Source organism: Chiroxiphia lanceolata, chromosome 1 (assembly GCF_009829145.1).
Source record: "Chiroxiphia lanceolata isolate bChiLan1 chromosome 1, bChiLan1.pri, whole genome shotgun sequence".
Classification (NCBI taxonomy): domain Eukaryota; kingdom Metazoa; phylum Chordata; class Aves; order Passeriformes; family Pipridae; genus Chiroxiphia; species Chiroxiphia lanceolata.
The window spans coordinates 96,903,079-96,918,022 of NC_045637.1; the positions used below are offsets into that span (position 1 = coordinate 96,903,079).

Here is a 14,944-nt window from a genome sequence, read left to right on the forward strand (position 1 = left end):
GTGTTAATACTCTCACTATAGAACTCTGTAGAACTGTAGTGCAGTGACACTAGATAACTCATATTCTATCTAATGGAGACAAATAGCTATGGACACATGTCAGAATAATTGGTGTCAAGTTAATTTGATTTGTTCATTTAACAAATTGAATTGTTTCAGCTAATTACATAGTGTGGCATAAATGTGATTAGGGATGTTCACAGAAGAAAAGTATTCCTTTTTTCCTCCACTAAATTAATGAAAATTTTGAGGGAAATGTACACTCAGAGTATGCAACAACGTCCAGCTTCACATGCTGAATTTTTCAGCCTCCATTACAGCATGAGTCTCCTGGGCTTCTGAACTGACTGATGCAGCATCCTCCTCAAGGTCCCCAAAATACTCTCTGAAAAAGACTCTCTTAGCTATTCTGCTCCACGCCTACACAAGAAACCCCGTCTCTGTTAGATGGAGACATCTCAGCTAGGTGTGTAAGTGATGTCACTGCTTCCTGTAACCCTGATGAAGTGGACAAAGTGAAGGACTGTTCAAATTCTAGTACCTTCCAACTTCTTGGTCTACTGCCTTCCCTAAGCAGTGGCTTAAGAGGTCAGGGATATTAAAGTTTGCTGATAATAAATATAGAAATACGTAAAATTCAACTTTTTTGGGTTACATAGAAAATACTCACTGTGAAATCAACCCAACTCCCCTTTGTCCTTTGGAGTGTGTCCTTTTATAGATTATAGTGGGTTTACTCTGTTCTAATTTCCATTTATTGCTTTTTTTTCTTGAACATTTTGGGAGTAAAGCTGGCAATATATATAGCAAATAAGTTATATTTACGTTATTTTGATTTATTTTTTCTTATTATAGACTCTTTTCAAAATTCATTCCAGCACTGATTCCTTCACTTCAGAAAGCTTGCAGAAAAATGCTTGGATGCTTCTGGTTTAACCAATGTTACTTAGTCTCACTTTAGTTCCCTGTGAAACTACACTTTCATGACATAGAAGTAGCAAAGCAGAGTAGCAAAGTAGCAAGGCAGAGTTCAGACTCCCGAGGTGCTCATTGGGGTACAAATATATTGAGGAAACTTGAAATAAAAATTCAAAGTAGTGTGTGAGAGAAATACTGTCCATATTTTTGTATAATGGTGCTTTAACAAAAGTCTAGAGATCGAGGTAGAAAGTCTTGGATCTGTATAGCTGTGGTCGATGTGTTCCCTATTTTGTGTCCAAGTTGTAGTCCCCTGAAAGGATGTTGTAGCTAGGTGGGGTCCAGCCCCTTTTCCCAAGTAGCAAGTGACAAGATGAAACGACCTCAAGTTGCACCAGGGGAGGTTTAGATTTGGTATTAGGAAAAATTCCTTCACTGGTAGGGTGGTCACACATTGGAACAGGCTGTCCAGGGAAGCGATAGAATCACCATCCCTGGAAGTGTTCAAGAGGTATCTATTCTGTTTTGTTTCACTGGGGTTTGTTTTGTTTTTTAAATCTGTGTATTTCTTGCACCCCATCTGTTCTGTATGTTGTAAGACTTGTGGGCAGATGCTTTCCTCTCCATGTTTCAACAGCGCCTGGCAGGGACTCGTAACTGGAAGTCCACGTTCTACTGAATTATAGTGAGTAGAAGAGTAACCCAGATCTCCTGAACCTCCTCACCCAAAGTGTTAGCTGTAATATCACCAATTGGATGATCAATTGCATGTGTAAAGTTTACTATTAAAGTGATTGTGTGTGTTGTGATTTGTAAATCATGTCACAGGCAGAAGTAGGAATTACTTTGGTCCCAGGCAGCAATGTCAGGTTTCAGCACATCTCTGACTGGAAATGGCTGAGCACTGCAGAACAGATTCACTGACTCAACTCCCATTGGAATTGAGAGAAAACATCTTGTGGTCACCCTAATCTATGTTTCCTGTCTGTGGCTTTAAATTATGACACAATAACCTGTACTCTGTCAAAATGTGTTTCATTTCACAAAAGAAATCTTGAAACATTAATTACTAAAAGGCCTCATGGTTTCCTTTTGCTATTGTAGTATGAGTGTAAACCTTTGTAACTTACAGCAGCAGTTAAAAAGAGACTGTTTACAAAATCATGGAGTAGTTGAGGTAGGAAGGGACCCTGAATTTCATCTGATTTAGTTTCCACTGCTCAAAGTGGCATCAGCTAGAACAAGTTACCCGGGACTGTGTCCAGATGGGTTTTGAATATCTCCAAGGATGGAGACTCCACCACCACTCTTGGCATTCTGTTCCAGTGTTTGACCACCCTCACCATACCAGATTCTTCTGTGCAACTGCACAAAGACCTCTGAATTTTTCCTGTTTTCTCCCTGTCTGCATGCATTGCTGTACAGGCACTTCAGAGCCTCCTAGTCCAGTTGATTTCTCAGAAAAGTTGTAAGTGCTTTGCCCATGACGCTTTCCTATAGGTATACCCTCATTTATGTGCACACACTTCATGTGGTCACCCTCAGCACAAGATCTCTCTTGACCATAGTACCCTGCAGTCTTTGCTCCACCACTGCCTCCCCATCATCCCTGTTTTAAAGCTCTCCTCGCCAGGCTGATCGACCTGTCAGCAGGGATGTTTTGCCCTATTTTTCATTCTTATTCATGGCAGCTTGAGACCAGTGGAGCCACATGTGACTTAGATGCAACAGTACTGATAGAATAGGACAATGAGGAATGTTTGTGTGAAGAGCAGTGATGGAAGTGGAAAAAGTGAGAAGGCAGTAAGTCAGGAAATAGCCCTCTCTCAATTGAGAAAATAATTCAACAAAAAGGAGAAGCAGTTGTGTGCTTATGACATTTATTTAATCTTTAAAATCTTTGATGGAAAATACTTGTGTTTTGAAGATCTCAACTGTCTGTTGTTGACACAATTTGGCTGAATTCGTGTGTGCATGAATACATATACATACATAGATGGCCAAAGAAAATACTTCTTAGTGAATAAAAATTGTTTGACTCTACTTAAAAAAGAAAAGAATCCACAATATGTATGACCCACCCTGTATATGATCATCAAACTGAAACATTCATGCAGCATTTCTCCCACAGCACTGTAAAATTATGAACTACAAATATAGAATCAAATTCTGTCCTTCATCCCTGTGATGGACAGCTTATTCCAGACTGTGCTTTAATAGTCTTTCCTGCACCCATGTGTCAGATTAAATGGTAGAAATGCCAACTGGATGATAAAGTAGTATCATTTCTGGAAGTATTGGCTTTTAAAGTTAATCTTCAATAGGATGCTTTACTGCAGGCATGTGCATACATCAGATAACCTTGGCATGCAGAGAGTATTTTAAGACCCACATAATTTTCAAATACCCTTTAATATTTAGTGAGAGTCATGATACATTCCATGCACATAAGATCAGAGACAGACCTTCCAGGCTTGTTTTACTTCTCAGGATAGATGCCAAATTGGGAATGCACAGTGATGTATGTTGTTTTTCTCTAGACAGTTAATGTGGCAGAAGAAGCTTTTCCATGTTGTTCCATTGACATCCGAGCCCTGGTCTTGGTCAGCCATTTCACAGAGATGGCAAGGAGAATAATAAATACAACTGTCTTCACATGCTTATCTTTTAATCTGAGATTTCCAAAACAAATGCTGCCATCTAATAAGGTATGCTAGTATGGATTCTGGGATCTTGAAGTATCATGTCAGAAAATTCACCATAGTAGATAAACTCCAGCACCTGGTGCTACCAGTACTGTCCAGAATCAACCTGTTAAACCAGAGGCAATACTATCCATAACTACTTCTGTTCTCTTTCTGTTTATCCACTGACGATACAAAAAAAGAAAAAAAAAAAAGCTCCTTCGTTAAGCTTTATATTTAACCAAGATTCAGAGATTTTGTAGCAAACAACATGCTTACAGATTTTCACATTGAGCTAGCTGCTACTTAGAAGGAGGAAGAAGTGCATATAAGATTAGATTCAAAATAATTCTGTGAAATGTATCTGGCCCCTTTATGCAGCAACCTGCTACACGAGGGAGAGGAGAAAAGCAAATCCTGGCCTTGATCTCAAAACAATGTAAACCACTTTTAGTATGTTGACTTGTAGAACAAGCGAGGCATGAAAACAAAAGCACAAAGCTCTCAGTAGTGGCAGTGAATATTTTATCTTACCAACAGAAAGCAACAAGAGACTAAATCTTTAAAGCATATGCTGTGCTGACAGTGCTCACTCATTGTGGCATTTGCAACCCCAGCTGCATTCGAGCCTGTGCCGTAGAAGCACCGTAACAGTGTGTTGCTCCTATTGCCCTTTACTGGCCCTTACCCAGGTGAAGGAGCTTTTCTCTGTTGCTCATGCTGCCCTGTATAAACAGATGTTCAAACAATTATTTCTTTCCCTGAAGTGAAATTGGAGAGACTTTAGCATCATTAGCTCTTCTGAAATTTTCACAGTGCTGAAAAGTATCTCTAGATGACTGTAGCTTTTTGTATATAAACCAACCTTCCTGACCTTTTGCAAATATCCAATGTAAATGCCATTCTAAAATTCAGTGACTGAGTCCTTATAGAAATGTTGAAGCAGGAGTACCACTGTTATTGCTGTGTTGTTGTTTGAGTGCAGTTGGTAAGAATATTTAGACGGTGATTCAGTGCTATGGTAGCAAATATTCACCACTCTCTGTCAGAGATCGTTTTGACTAAGTCTAATGAGTTAAGAGTTAGTGTGCTGATTAAAGATAAAGGAAGATGGTCCTCTGGGAATGTGTTTCAATGTGTGTGCTCTCTGATTTTTCCTGGTACCCACTTGTTTGTTGTTCTCTCCCAGCTGAGGCATGAGATTCAGAGGGAATTGGAGAATGTTGCTTATAAATTATGGAGTCACTGCCTCATCCTGTCATCAATTATGTCAGTCTATCCTTCACTACTCAGCTTTTTCTCCTATCTTTTGTCAACTTGTAAGGTTTTTACCTCCCCTGGTTAAGACTGTTCGCCATCACTGCATCCATTCTCAGTCCAGGTCTTTTGTGTGGAATCTCAATAGTCCGACACTGATTTCTTGTTTCCTACTTCATATTTGAGCAATTCAGGAAGTTTTGGGTGATTCACAAGTGCAATTACATAGTAGCATTTCAAGTCATCCCCAGTACTGATTCGGAGAGACTGCTTTGAAGAATGTGGGTGACGAGCTTTAGAGAAAGTAAGGAAACTATGTGGATTGTGGTTTGGTAAAGGAGGGGTAAGCAGAAGGCACAAACTAAATCCTGGAATTATACATAATATGCATAATTCCTGCTAAATATGACCAGTTGGGTTCTGCGCTATCCAGAAGTAAGAGCAGCAACCAGTTCACTTCCAGCTCGGCTTCATTCTTAGGTTTGATATCCCGTTTCAGAGCTGCTGCCAGGCTTGTTGGCACCCTCTCCATCTCCTACAGCCAAACCCACAGAAGAGCCTTCAGCAGCTCCAGCATCCCAGGCAAGCTCTGGTTTCGGCTCAGACACAGCATGCCCACCTTCCTACTAGAGATGTCAGTAGTCAGGAAGGCAGGTACTCCAGCATAGAACAAAAGCTTTTCTACCCTTAAAGTGGGGCTATTCTGGTAGATACTCCCAATGTAGCTTTAATCCAATTAGCTGGGGTACCAGTGGCAAATGAGTCTCCATAGTGCTATGGAGATTCAAGCACCCAAACCTGGGTGCTGGCTGCAGGCTGGATTCTCAGCTCCCAGATATTCATTGCTATTGCTACCTAGGCATAGTGAATTTAAATTGGGAATTACCCACATTTCTGCATTTACATTTCTGACTGTACTGTAGGTGTTTGTTTTATCCTCACACTATGGGCATTTTGTAATAGGAACATTATGTAGATGGGCCAAAATAATAAAAAAAATTTACAATAAGTTTCTTTATTAAGTTGCTAAAATGTAAATTCATTCACTGACTAAACTCTCTTGAAGTATCAACATGGCTTCTGACCTGATTGTAGTTTAAGTTCTTTCCCCAAGCAACTATCAAGCAAAGATACTCCTAAAATAATAGGGGGAAAAATAATGCCACAGGGAAAAGTTTCTTGGGGATGAGAGGATAGGATTATTTATCATCTAACAATGTCCTACTTTTATTGTAATTTTAAAATCCTTTTTTTACAGATAGACTTTCTGGTCAAGCTTCAGATGCTTTTGTTTGAGTAGCCACAACCTCCCTATGGACTCTACAGATGTATCATGAAATGGCATTGCTCACTGGGAATGCAGATCCTGAGTTCAGCACTTACTCCTTCAACAACTTGGAAAACCTGTGTGAAGTGCAAACCAAAAAAGGATTCTTCTACCAAAAGGCCAAACTTTTGCATCCTGGAGAAGACTTGTGCTACTTAGCCCACATCGATGACCGGTCCAGGTTTGTGATCATCAATGTAGGCGGTATTAAATACAAAATTCCATGGACCACCTTGGAGAACTGCCCCTTGACCAGGCTTGGGAAGCTAAAGTCTTGCAACAACTATGATGAGATCATGAACATCTGCGATGATTATGATGTTAGCTGCAATGAATTTTTTTTTGACCGTAATCCTAGTGCCTTCAGGACAATCATGACTTTCCTGACAGCTGGGAAGCTGAGGCTTCTCAGGGAGATGTGCGCTCTTTCTTTCCAGGAGGAGCTTGTGTACTGGGGGATAGAAGAGGACCACCTGGAGTGGTGCTGTAAAAAGAGATTGCGACAGAAAGAGGAAGAGGCAGCTGAGGCCAGGCTGTTTGAAAGGGAGATGGTATTTAGTGAAGCTGCGCAATGTGCCTTCCAGGACACCAGCCGATTGAGTCTGTGCATGAGAAAGCTTAGGGATATGGTAGAGAACCCCCACTCAGGGATCCCAGGGAAGATCTTTGCTTGTATTTCAATCTCTTTTGTTGCCATCACTGCAGTCAGCCTCTGCATCAGCACCATGCCAGATGTAAGAGAAGAAGAAGATCGGGTGAGTGCAGCTTTTTTTGGAGTAAAGCGTGTTTTGCATTTTGTCTCCTCGGGGAAGGTGACAGGCAAAATCATTCCAGCAAATATGAAGGTATTGCATTCAGTACATAAGGAGTGGAGGGCTGTCTGGGGTAGAGCACACAAAGCATTACGTCACTTCAGACTGAGGGAAGACTGGGCCAAACACTGCCTTGCCAGAACAGCTTTGCCAGTTCACACCAGCAGATAGTTTTGCCCAACAGGTTTGTTTTCTGACATCTCTAACCAGATGACAAACTAGCTATTGTGGGGATAAAAAATCAGCCTTGCTTGTGGCTTAATGTTTTGAGATTAGGTTTAGAGTTAACAGAGCAGTTTTCCCTAAGGGTACTTTAACACTTTGAATGAACTCTCAGTACCCCAGTGTAAAAACCATATCTAAAGTATTTTGATGTTATAGAGTGAGATAAAGGCCAAGGAAGCTGAGGCAGCAACTTAACAGCAGAAACAGAGCAATTGTCCCAATTTTCAGATGTGTTTAGTATTCTCAGGCATAAGCTGTGGATGATTTATGCCCTTGAAAATCAAGTCTTACATATATTTTGTTTATTCTTCAGTTCACCAAATTCCCTAAGGGTTTAGTCCCAAGCAGTTCACTTTCCTAGGATTAATTCTATGTATGCCAGTGAGAGCTTTTCTGAAAAATGATAGAGGAGAACATCATGTTTTATTTACATATAGGCTGAAATGCAGTCTAAGGGATCTGGGAGGTGGGAATGTTTTGAAGAGTTCATGGCCTCTCTGGTTTTACCCAAGTCCAAGCTTGATACTAAATGTGTGGGCTTATTTCCCAGCCCCATGGTCATTAAGTGTGGTTGTGAACTTCAGCTACTGACTACTTCACCCCATGAAGTTCTGCCTCTCAGCTGAAGGCTAAGCGCTCCTGGAAGCAGCAATCTCCCTGTGTGTCATCACCCAGGGGCTAGATGGCTCGTCCCCCAGTGCCACTAGCTGGAAAGAGGGTGGTCATTTACTGTTTTGTTGCATTGGAAATAAAATGTATGCTGATGGAAGACGGGTCCAGCCACTGCAGAGAGACCTCTGCGTTTGACTGATTACCTCACGTACCGTTAAATCCACCCTTTGCTTGCCAGGTCTGTTGAGATTACATATCAACTCAGTATTTTGATAAGGAATCAGACTCACTCAGTAGCAGCCAAAAAAAAAAAGATGAAACATTTGGTATGTTAATTGATATATGATTTATTATAAGATCTCTATTTTAAAGGCTTTTTATGGTTTAAAAGTTGAGGATACTGGGTACTAATTAACACTATATTGTCCTAATAATTTTAAAAGAAATATCATTTCCAAAACACATGCCTTTTACTGTAATTAACCATCAATTCTTCAGTATCTTGGAATTCTAAGCACAAGGGATATTTTACTGTTGAAAACTGAGGTGTATTTAGTGTTCAAATGTTCCTGGGTTTAAGTGAGAGCTGAGCAATTACTTCTAGAATTCCCAGAGGTTAGGCACCTTATATTGTTATTAATGGTATAAACACAAATAGGGACTCATAATAATTGGCTAATAATGTTTTGTTGGGTGGAGCAGGGTAATAGTGAGGATAAAGCAAGAGTATGAAAGAAGCCTGGATTTCTTGGTAAGTTGGGACCATTAGAAGTAGCACATTTTCATAATCAAATGCAAAATTGTGCAATAAAGATGAATGCAGACTTGCTCTTGTAAAAACAGAGTCTGACTCCCAAAATGAGATTCTAAATAGGATTTAGGGTACAACTACTGTAAGTTCCTATTGCAGCATAAAGTCAGAAGGGTTAATGTCACCCTTGAGTATCTAAGCTGAGGAGCAGTGATTAGAAGCTGGAAGATTCCTTGTGCCTGTATTGGTGAGACTGACATTAGAATGCTGCAGTCGACTCTCACATTACTATTTTTAATGGTGTTTTGAAAAAGTGGAAGAGGGTGAAAAAAACTGTAAATCTTAGACACCTGTAGAAAATGCCATACAGTAAGAAACTTGAACGTTTCAGTTAATTTACATTATTGGAAGGAAGCACATAAGTGATTTAAGCACATAAGTGGTTTTTTATGAGGGGAGGAGAACTGTATCATCTAAAAGACCTTTAAATTAAGCAAGGAGATGATGCATGGATAAAAGCTGAATCCTGGGAAATTCATATGGGAAACTATATGCCAATTTTTAATACCACAGTGATTAATTACTGGGACAGACTAGGAAGAGAATTAGTGGATTTTGTATTTTTAGACTTTTTCAGTTCAAAGCTCAGTGCCCTCCTGGTAGGTAGCCTTCAGCTAAACACACTCTACTTCAATCAAAAGTAAATTACCAATCACAGATCAAGTTACAAAAGCAAAATGCTTGCAATGCAGAGAAGATCAGAATAAATTCTCCTACATTTTTCTGTGTCCTTAAATTCTAAAAGCACAGAGCTCCTGCAATAATCTTTGTTCTGCTTTTTGCACAGGGAAGGTCTGTGGACAGATTGGAAAGGAGTATTTTGTTTGAGACAAAGGTGGCTCTCTTGCACAGGGGACAGGTGAAGGATCACTTCTGGCTGGGCAGGAAATCAGGCATCTGCCCACATGGAATCACTTGTAAGGTCAGAAACCTAGGCTGCAAACTCTTTGTGTGTACTCTCTATGTGGCTTAGCAAGCCAATGCAGCTCTTCACATAACAGATTTGGAGAGAAGAGAGATCATGTGAGTTCAAATTCACGTTAATAATTCTGAGCTGTGTCCCCAGTATCTAGATTAAAATTTCTGCCCAGCGATAGTTGTTTGGTCTGCTTTTGCAGTCTCCTAACAAGCAGAAAATGGATTTTCCAGGTTTTCTGGCTGGCATTACTGTTGTTATGGTTCTGTGTCAGAGCTGGTGTTTTTACAGAAAACAAAAGCTCTATGTGCCATCTCTCTCTCCTTTTATTGCTTCAGGGAAAGACAGAGGAACCAATCATGAAAAAACCCATGCTGTGGTTTTTCTGGGGGAAGCAATTTTCCATACCCCGATCCTTTAATGCCATCTGAATGGATGAGCTGTTACACCCAGTGATGTCCTGCAGAGGTGTAAATGACCTCACACAAGATGCAAGTGTGGGACCTTGAAAGTTAGAAGTAATGACCAAGTGGGTGAGGAAATTATTTAAGGTGCCTGCCTATCTCTTTTAGAATACAGCAGAAGACTCAATCATATATTTTGTTAACTTTATCAAATGGTCCAGATGTTCTGGATGACAGTTGCAATCCCCAGTGGTTTAACAAGAATGGGAAGGATGGTGTTCCCCTGTACTGTATTTGTCTTGTTCTTACTAATGGTCACCTTGATTCACCTTGTGTTACTCTTTTTGGGAAGTAGTAGCATGTGTTTCAGATGCTGCACAATTATCAGTAAAGTTAACAGAATCAGATACTAAATTATGTTTTACTTACTGAACTAGGACATATATTTTGTCAATTTTTTCTCATTTAGCTTTTATTTCCTGATTAAATTAAATAAAATCCACTGGTCCAGTAATATGTATAATAGCTGCTTCTGGAAATTTCAGGAAAGGGATACTTCAAATGTATAAAGAAAACAAACCTGTGAAGACAGTCACATTCTTCTGTGTAAAGTAACAAGACAATGCTAATTTTTTAATTTCAAAATTTTCAGAAAGGAGATTTCTATGTAAGATTTAGATTTAATGGTGAAAAGTCTTCTCTAAAGGTAAAATCTGCTGAGACAGAATCATAGCAGGAACCCTCAGTCACTGAGTTCTTTCAAGACCACCACAAAAGTCGTCTCCAAGACGTAAAAATATACAGAGGCATAAAAATATCCTTAAGGCATTTTAGGCGTATGATACCTTTAAGTGGGCTTCTCAACTCTGTAAACAAATGGCCAGGCATTGAGTGACTTAAGGAAAGCAGCTAATACATCAGTCTTAAACCAGATGGGGATACATTACAGCAAAAACTTTAAACACAGTAGGAGCTGAACAAGCAAAAGACATTGAGAGATTCAACTTGAAGCCAGATGGTCATCATACTGAACTCTTCATTTTTTTTCTTGTTGAAAACAGAAATGTTGACCATTTCTATCTGAAGAAGTCTTCTTTCTTTTGTTAGACAACCTTCCTCATCACAGAAGAAAGGGTAGTGAACTCAGACATTAACATCAAACATTTTGTTCTGATTCACAAAAGCATTTATAGGCCTGAGTACTCCTGAGCTCAATCATTTGTAATACCACAGTGTAAAACAGAAGCAGATCAGTGGCTGGGTGCTGGAACAGGCTCCCCAGGGAAGTGGTCACAGTACCAAGCCTGACAGAGTTCAAGAAGCATTTGGATGATACTCTCAGGCACATTGTGTGACCCCTTGGGAATAGTCCTGTGCAGGGGCAGGAGTTGGACTCAATGATTCTTGTGAGTCCCTTCCAATTCAGCATATTCTGTGATTGTGTGATACTTCCTTCTTCACCATGCTTCCTAACGTGTTGGGAAAAGCTGGCCTAATTAAAGATGCTGTGATAGGAAGTTACAGTTCAATAACCTTCAGCTAAAGAACATTACAACAAAGAGAGAGGTTTATAAATAATGAAGTTAATAATAGCTCATAAAGAAGCCAAAACCATTTAACCTTCTAAGCTTAATTTACACACTGTTCTTCAACTTTCATAATGTTGATAATAGATAAATGGTGAATGTGTGTTTTAAACAATCGTGACTAAAGATTTCATTTCACAAAGGTACACACAAAAGTAATCTCAGACAAGGTTAAAAGAGTCTTGTATAATGATTCTCAATAGCTTTTCTTAGACAAGCTGTTGCTGTAAGGGGTGCATGAGCAGACAGTGAGGTGGATTGAAAACTGGCTGAATGGCTGTGCCCGAGCATGGTGATCAGCGACATGAAGTCTAGTTGGAGGCCACTAGCTAAACGGCGTACCCCAGGGCTCTGTACTGGGTCCAGTCTTGTTAGACATCTTTATTAGTGGCCTGGAGGATGAAGCAGAGTGTACCTGCAGCAAGTTTGCTGATGACAGGAACTTCAGGTGAGTGACTGATAGGTCAGACAGTTGTTCTGCTGCCCTGAATTACCTTGCCAGGCTGGAGAAATGGGCTCAGGAAGCCTGTGGAACCTCAGCAAGCTCAGCAAGGAGAAATGAAGAGTCCTGCACCCGGCAAGGAACAGTCCCTCACACCAGTACATGCTGGAGGCCACCGAGATGCAAAGGAGCTCAGCAGAATAGGACCTGGGGGTCCTGCTGGACACCAAGTTTACCATGAGCCAGCAATGTGCCCTTGCAACAAAGAAGGCTACTGGTATCCTGGGCTGTGTTAGGCATTGCCGGTAGGTCGAGGGAGGTGTTTTTCCTCTCTGCTCAGTGCTGGTGAGGCCACACCTGGAGCGCTGTGTCAAGTTCTGGGTCCCCAGTACAAGAGAGATATAGGCATACTGGACAAAGACCAATGTAGAGCCATGAAGATGATGGAGGGGCTGGAGCATCTCCCCTATAGGAAAGGCTGTGAGAGCTGGGACTGTTTAGACTGGAGAAGAGAAGGTTCAGGGGCATCTCATCAATGTGTAGAAATATCTGCAGGGAGGGGTCACAGAGGACAGAACCAGGCTCTTTGCAGTGGTGCCTAGTGACAGGACCAGAGGTGACATAAAACACAAGCATTTACCTCTGAAATACCTTTTCATTGTGAGGGTGGCCAAGGACTGGTGCAGGTTGCCCAGGGAGGTTGTAGCATATTCATCCTTGGAGATATTCAAAAGCTACCTAGACACAGTCCTGGACAGCTATGTGGCCCTGTTTGAGCAGGTAGAAGGGGCTGGACCAGGTGATCTCCAGACATCCCATGCAACCTCAGCCATTCTGTGATTCTGCAGTTATAACTATTGATTTTATTAGGTTTGTAGTCTAAATAGGTAGCTCAATAGGAACACATACAAGATTCACAGCCTCAGTGTGTCAGAAATGTCATTTTATTGAATACTATCTTGTCTCAAAACTCTTGCAGTTTGGGGTCCTTCTAGCTGGGGATAACACATTTTTACATTAAATCATTTGCTTATTTTGGTGAAAAGTAATGTAAGGGAGTAAAACAATTGTTGGCAGTGCCTAAAATGCCACTCTACTTGAAACTCTGGAATTAAGCTTTTCATTGCTGGAGAGCTCATTTTTACCACTTTCTCTCTCTTCTGACTGTTCAGTTGTCATTCTGCATGTGATAACAAGACCTTGATTTTAACTTAGGGCCTCATGTGATGCAGAGATGGTTTGTTTTCATGAATGAAAGTCTTAATAAATTGCAGCTTGTGTTTTTCCTTTCTTTGTGAAATAAACTGTTCTAGAAATTACAGCACAGTCAAAAAAACCCATGCATTAAAAAAAATCTCCCCGCTGGTATTACAGATAACTATTTATAGTGTATAGGCACTGAGGGTGACTTTTTATAAAAAGAGTCTTGGGGAATTGGACTAACTAATTTCCCTGGGGATCATCTGAGAATTCGTTATACCATTTTCTCAGCTCTGCAGTTTAAATGCCAAAAATTATGAGCTGTAACAGCATCACCAGTTTTGGCATCTGAACTGATCTACTGTACTTGTCCCCTATATTGCTTGTTTGCATTTTGTGTTTGCTCCAGACACTTCAGGCCACATCTGGCTGGAGGCTAGGGAAAGACCAAATGACTCACTAGCAATTGTCACCTGCCTTTTCTACATTGTGCACAGTGTGTGTAGACACATGAGATTCATATTCAGTTTCACATTCACATGTCCTTGCTTAAGGGACGTAGCACTCAGAACACTGCAGAACTGTATTTTAACTAGAAGTATGGTGTTTCTTTTTTTTTTTTAATTTCACAAGCTTAAATTAGGTTTTCTCCTCAGATAGTACTTAAATCAAAATGATAACACATAACAAATTACAAGCCCTGAGAACGTCTTTTACCCACAGCTCCAGTCATTGGCAATATGAAGAAGTTTGCTTTCTTGTTTAGGTTCTCAATTGGCCTTATGTAGTTCCATCACCTGTTTTGTTTAATCCTGCCCTTAGATTGTGAATGCTTTGTGACAGAACACAAGCATCTTAATCACAATGTCTATGACCATCATAATAACAGAAATAGAACTACATCTACCTGGTGTTCAGGTACATGGGTACACTCTTTGTGCTTCAGTCTGTGAGCTACATTTCTAAGCAAGAAAACCCTTTTCACAAGGGAGACCAACTTGTGACTCATGCAAGATGCAATTACTGTACGATATCCTTAGAGTCCAAAACTGAGGAGTAACTACAAAGTTTGCAAGTCTGAGTCATCATAATATGGTCTCCCAGCTCCTCTCTAATGGTCAGAGAAATTTGCTGTGCAAGCTGTCTTTCAGACAGCTCTGGTTTGTCCGAAAGCAGTTGAAAGTGATGGGGTTTGATAAAGTAATGTTGCTTCCATGTGCCACACAGACAGCTTTAAAGTCAAGGAGTCAAGAACCTCTGTACTGCTCAATCTAAAACTTAAATGTCAAGTTCTGTGGGGGATTTTGGAGTGGTGTGCATCTTTTATCTGACTCCTATGGAATTTATAAGACCAATCGCAGAAAGTTCTTTGCAAATAACAAGAAGTGGTGATCATGTCCTTTGATCATTTTACTGCTGTGGCAGTTTGAGCCACTTTAGAAATCCAAAATCCAATTTCCAGGCTTCCCCCCACCCCTTCCCAGAATTTATCCCAACACCAGAGAGAAACTTTCAGGCCAGAGGCTTCTATAGGGGGAAGGGGAAGTATATACATTTATTTACACAAATAAATACTATACAAACTAAAGGCAACTATATATATATATTACATTTCTGTCAGTCCTTTAAGCCCCTCCTTTTTACTTTAGTCCAGGAAGAGCCTTTCAAGGTTGCAAACCAGTCTCTCCCTTGTGGGAGTGTTTGGGGACCCGAACGCTCCCCCCTCACCAAGCTCCAGCTGTTTGTGGAA

The 14,944-nt window shown here is 40.5% G+C and overlaps 1 protein-coding gene across 3 annotated transcripts in view; it reads left to right on the forward strand.

The window, feature by feature from the left end:
• Positions 1-14,944, forward strand: part of KCNG2 (potassium voltage-gated channel modifier subfamily G member 2) — a 57,171-nt gene that overhangs the window by 23,664 nt on the left and 18,563 nt on the right. For all 3 annotated transcript variants that reach the window (XM_032713321.1, XM_032713311.1, XM_032713331.1), the window contains exon 2: positions 6,118-6,941. In XM_032713321.1, coding sequence (XP_032569212.1) covers positions 6,186-6,941 — 756 coding nt within the window. In that variant the 5' untranslated portion in view covers positions 6,118-6,185. The remainder of the gene's footprint in view (positions 1-6,117; positions 6,942-14,944) is intronic.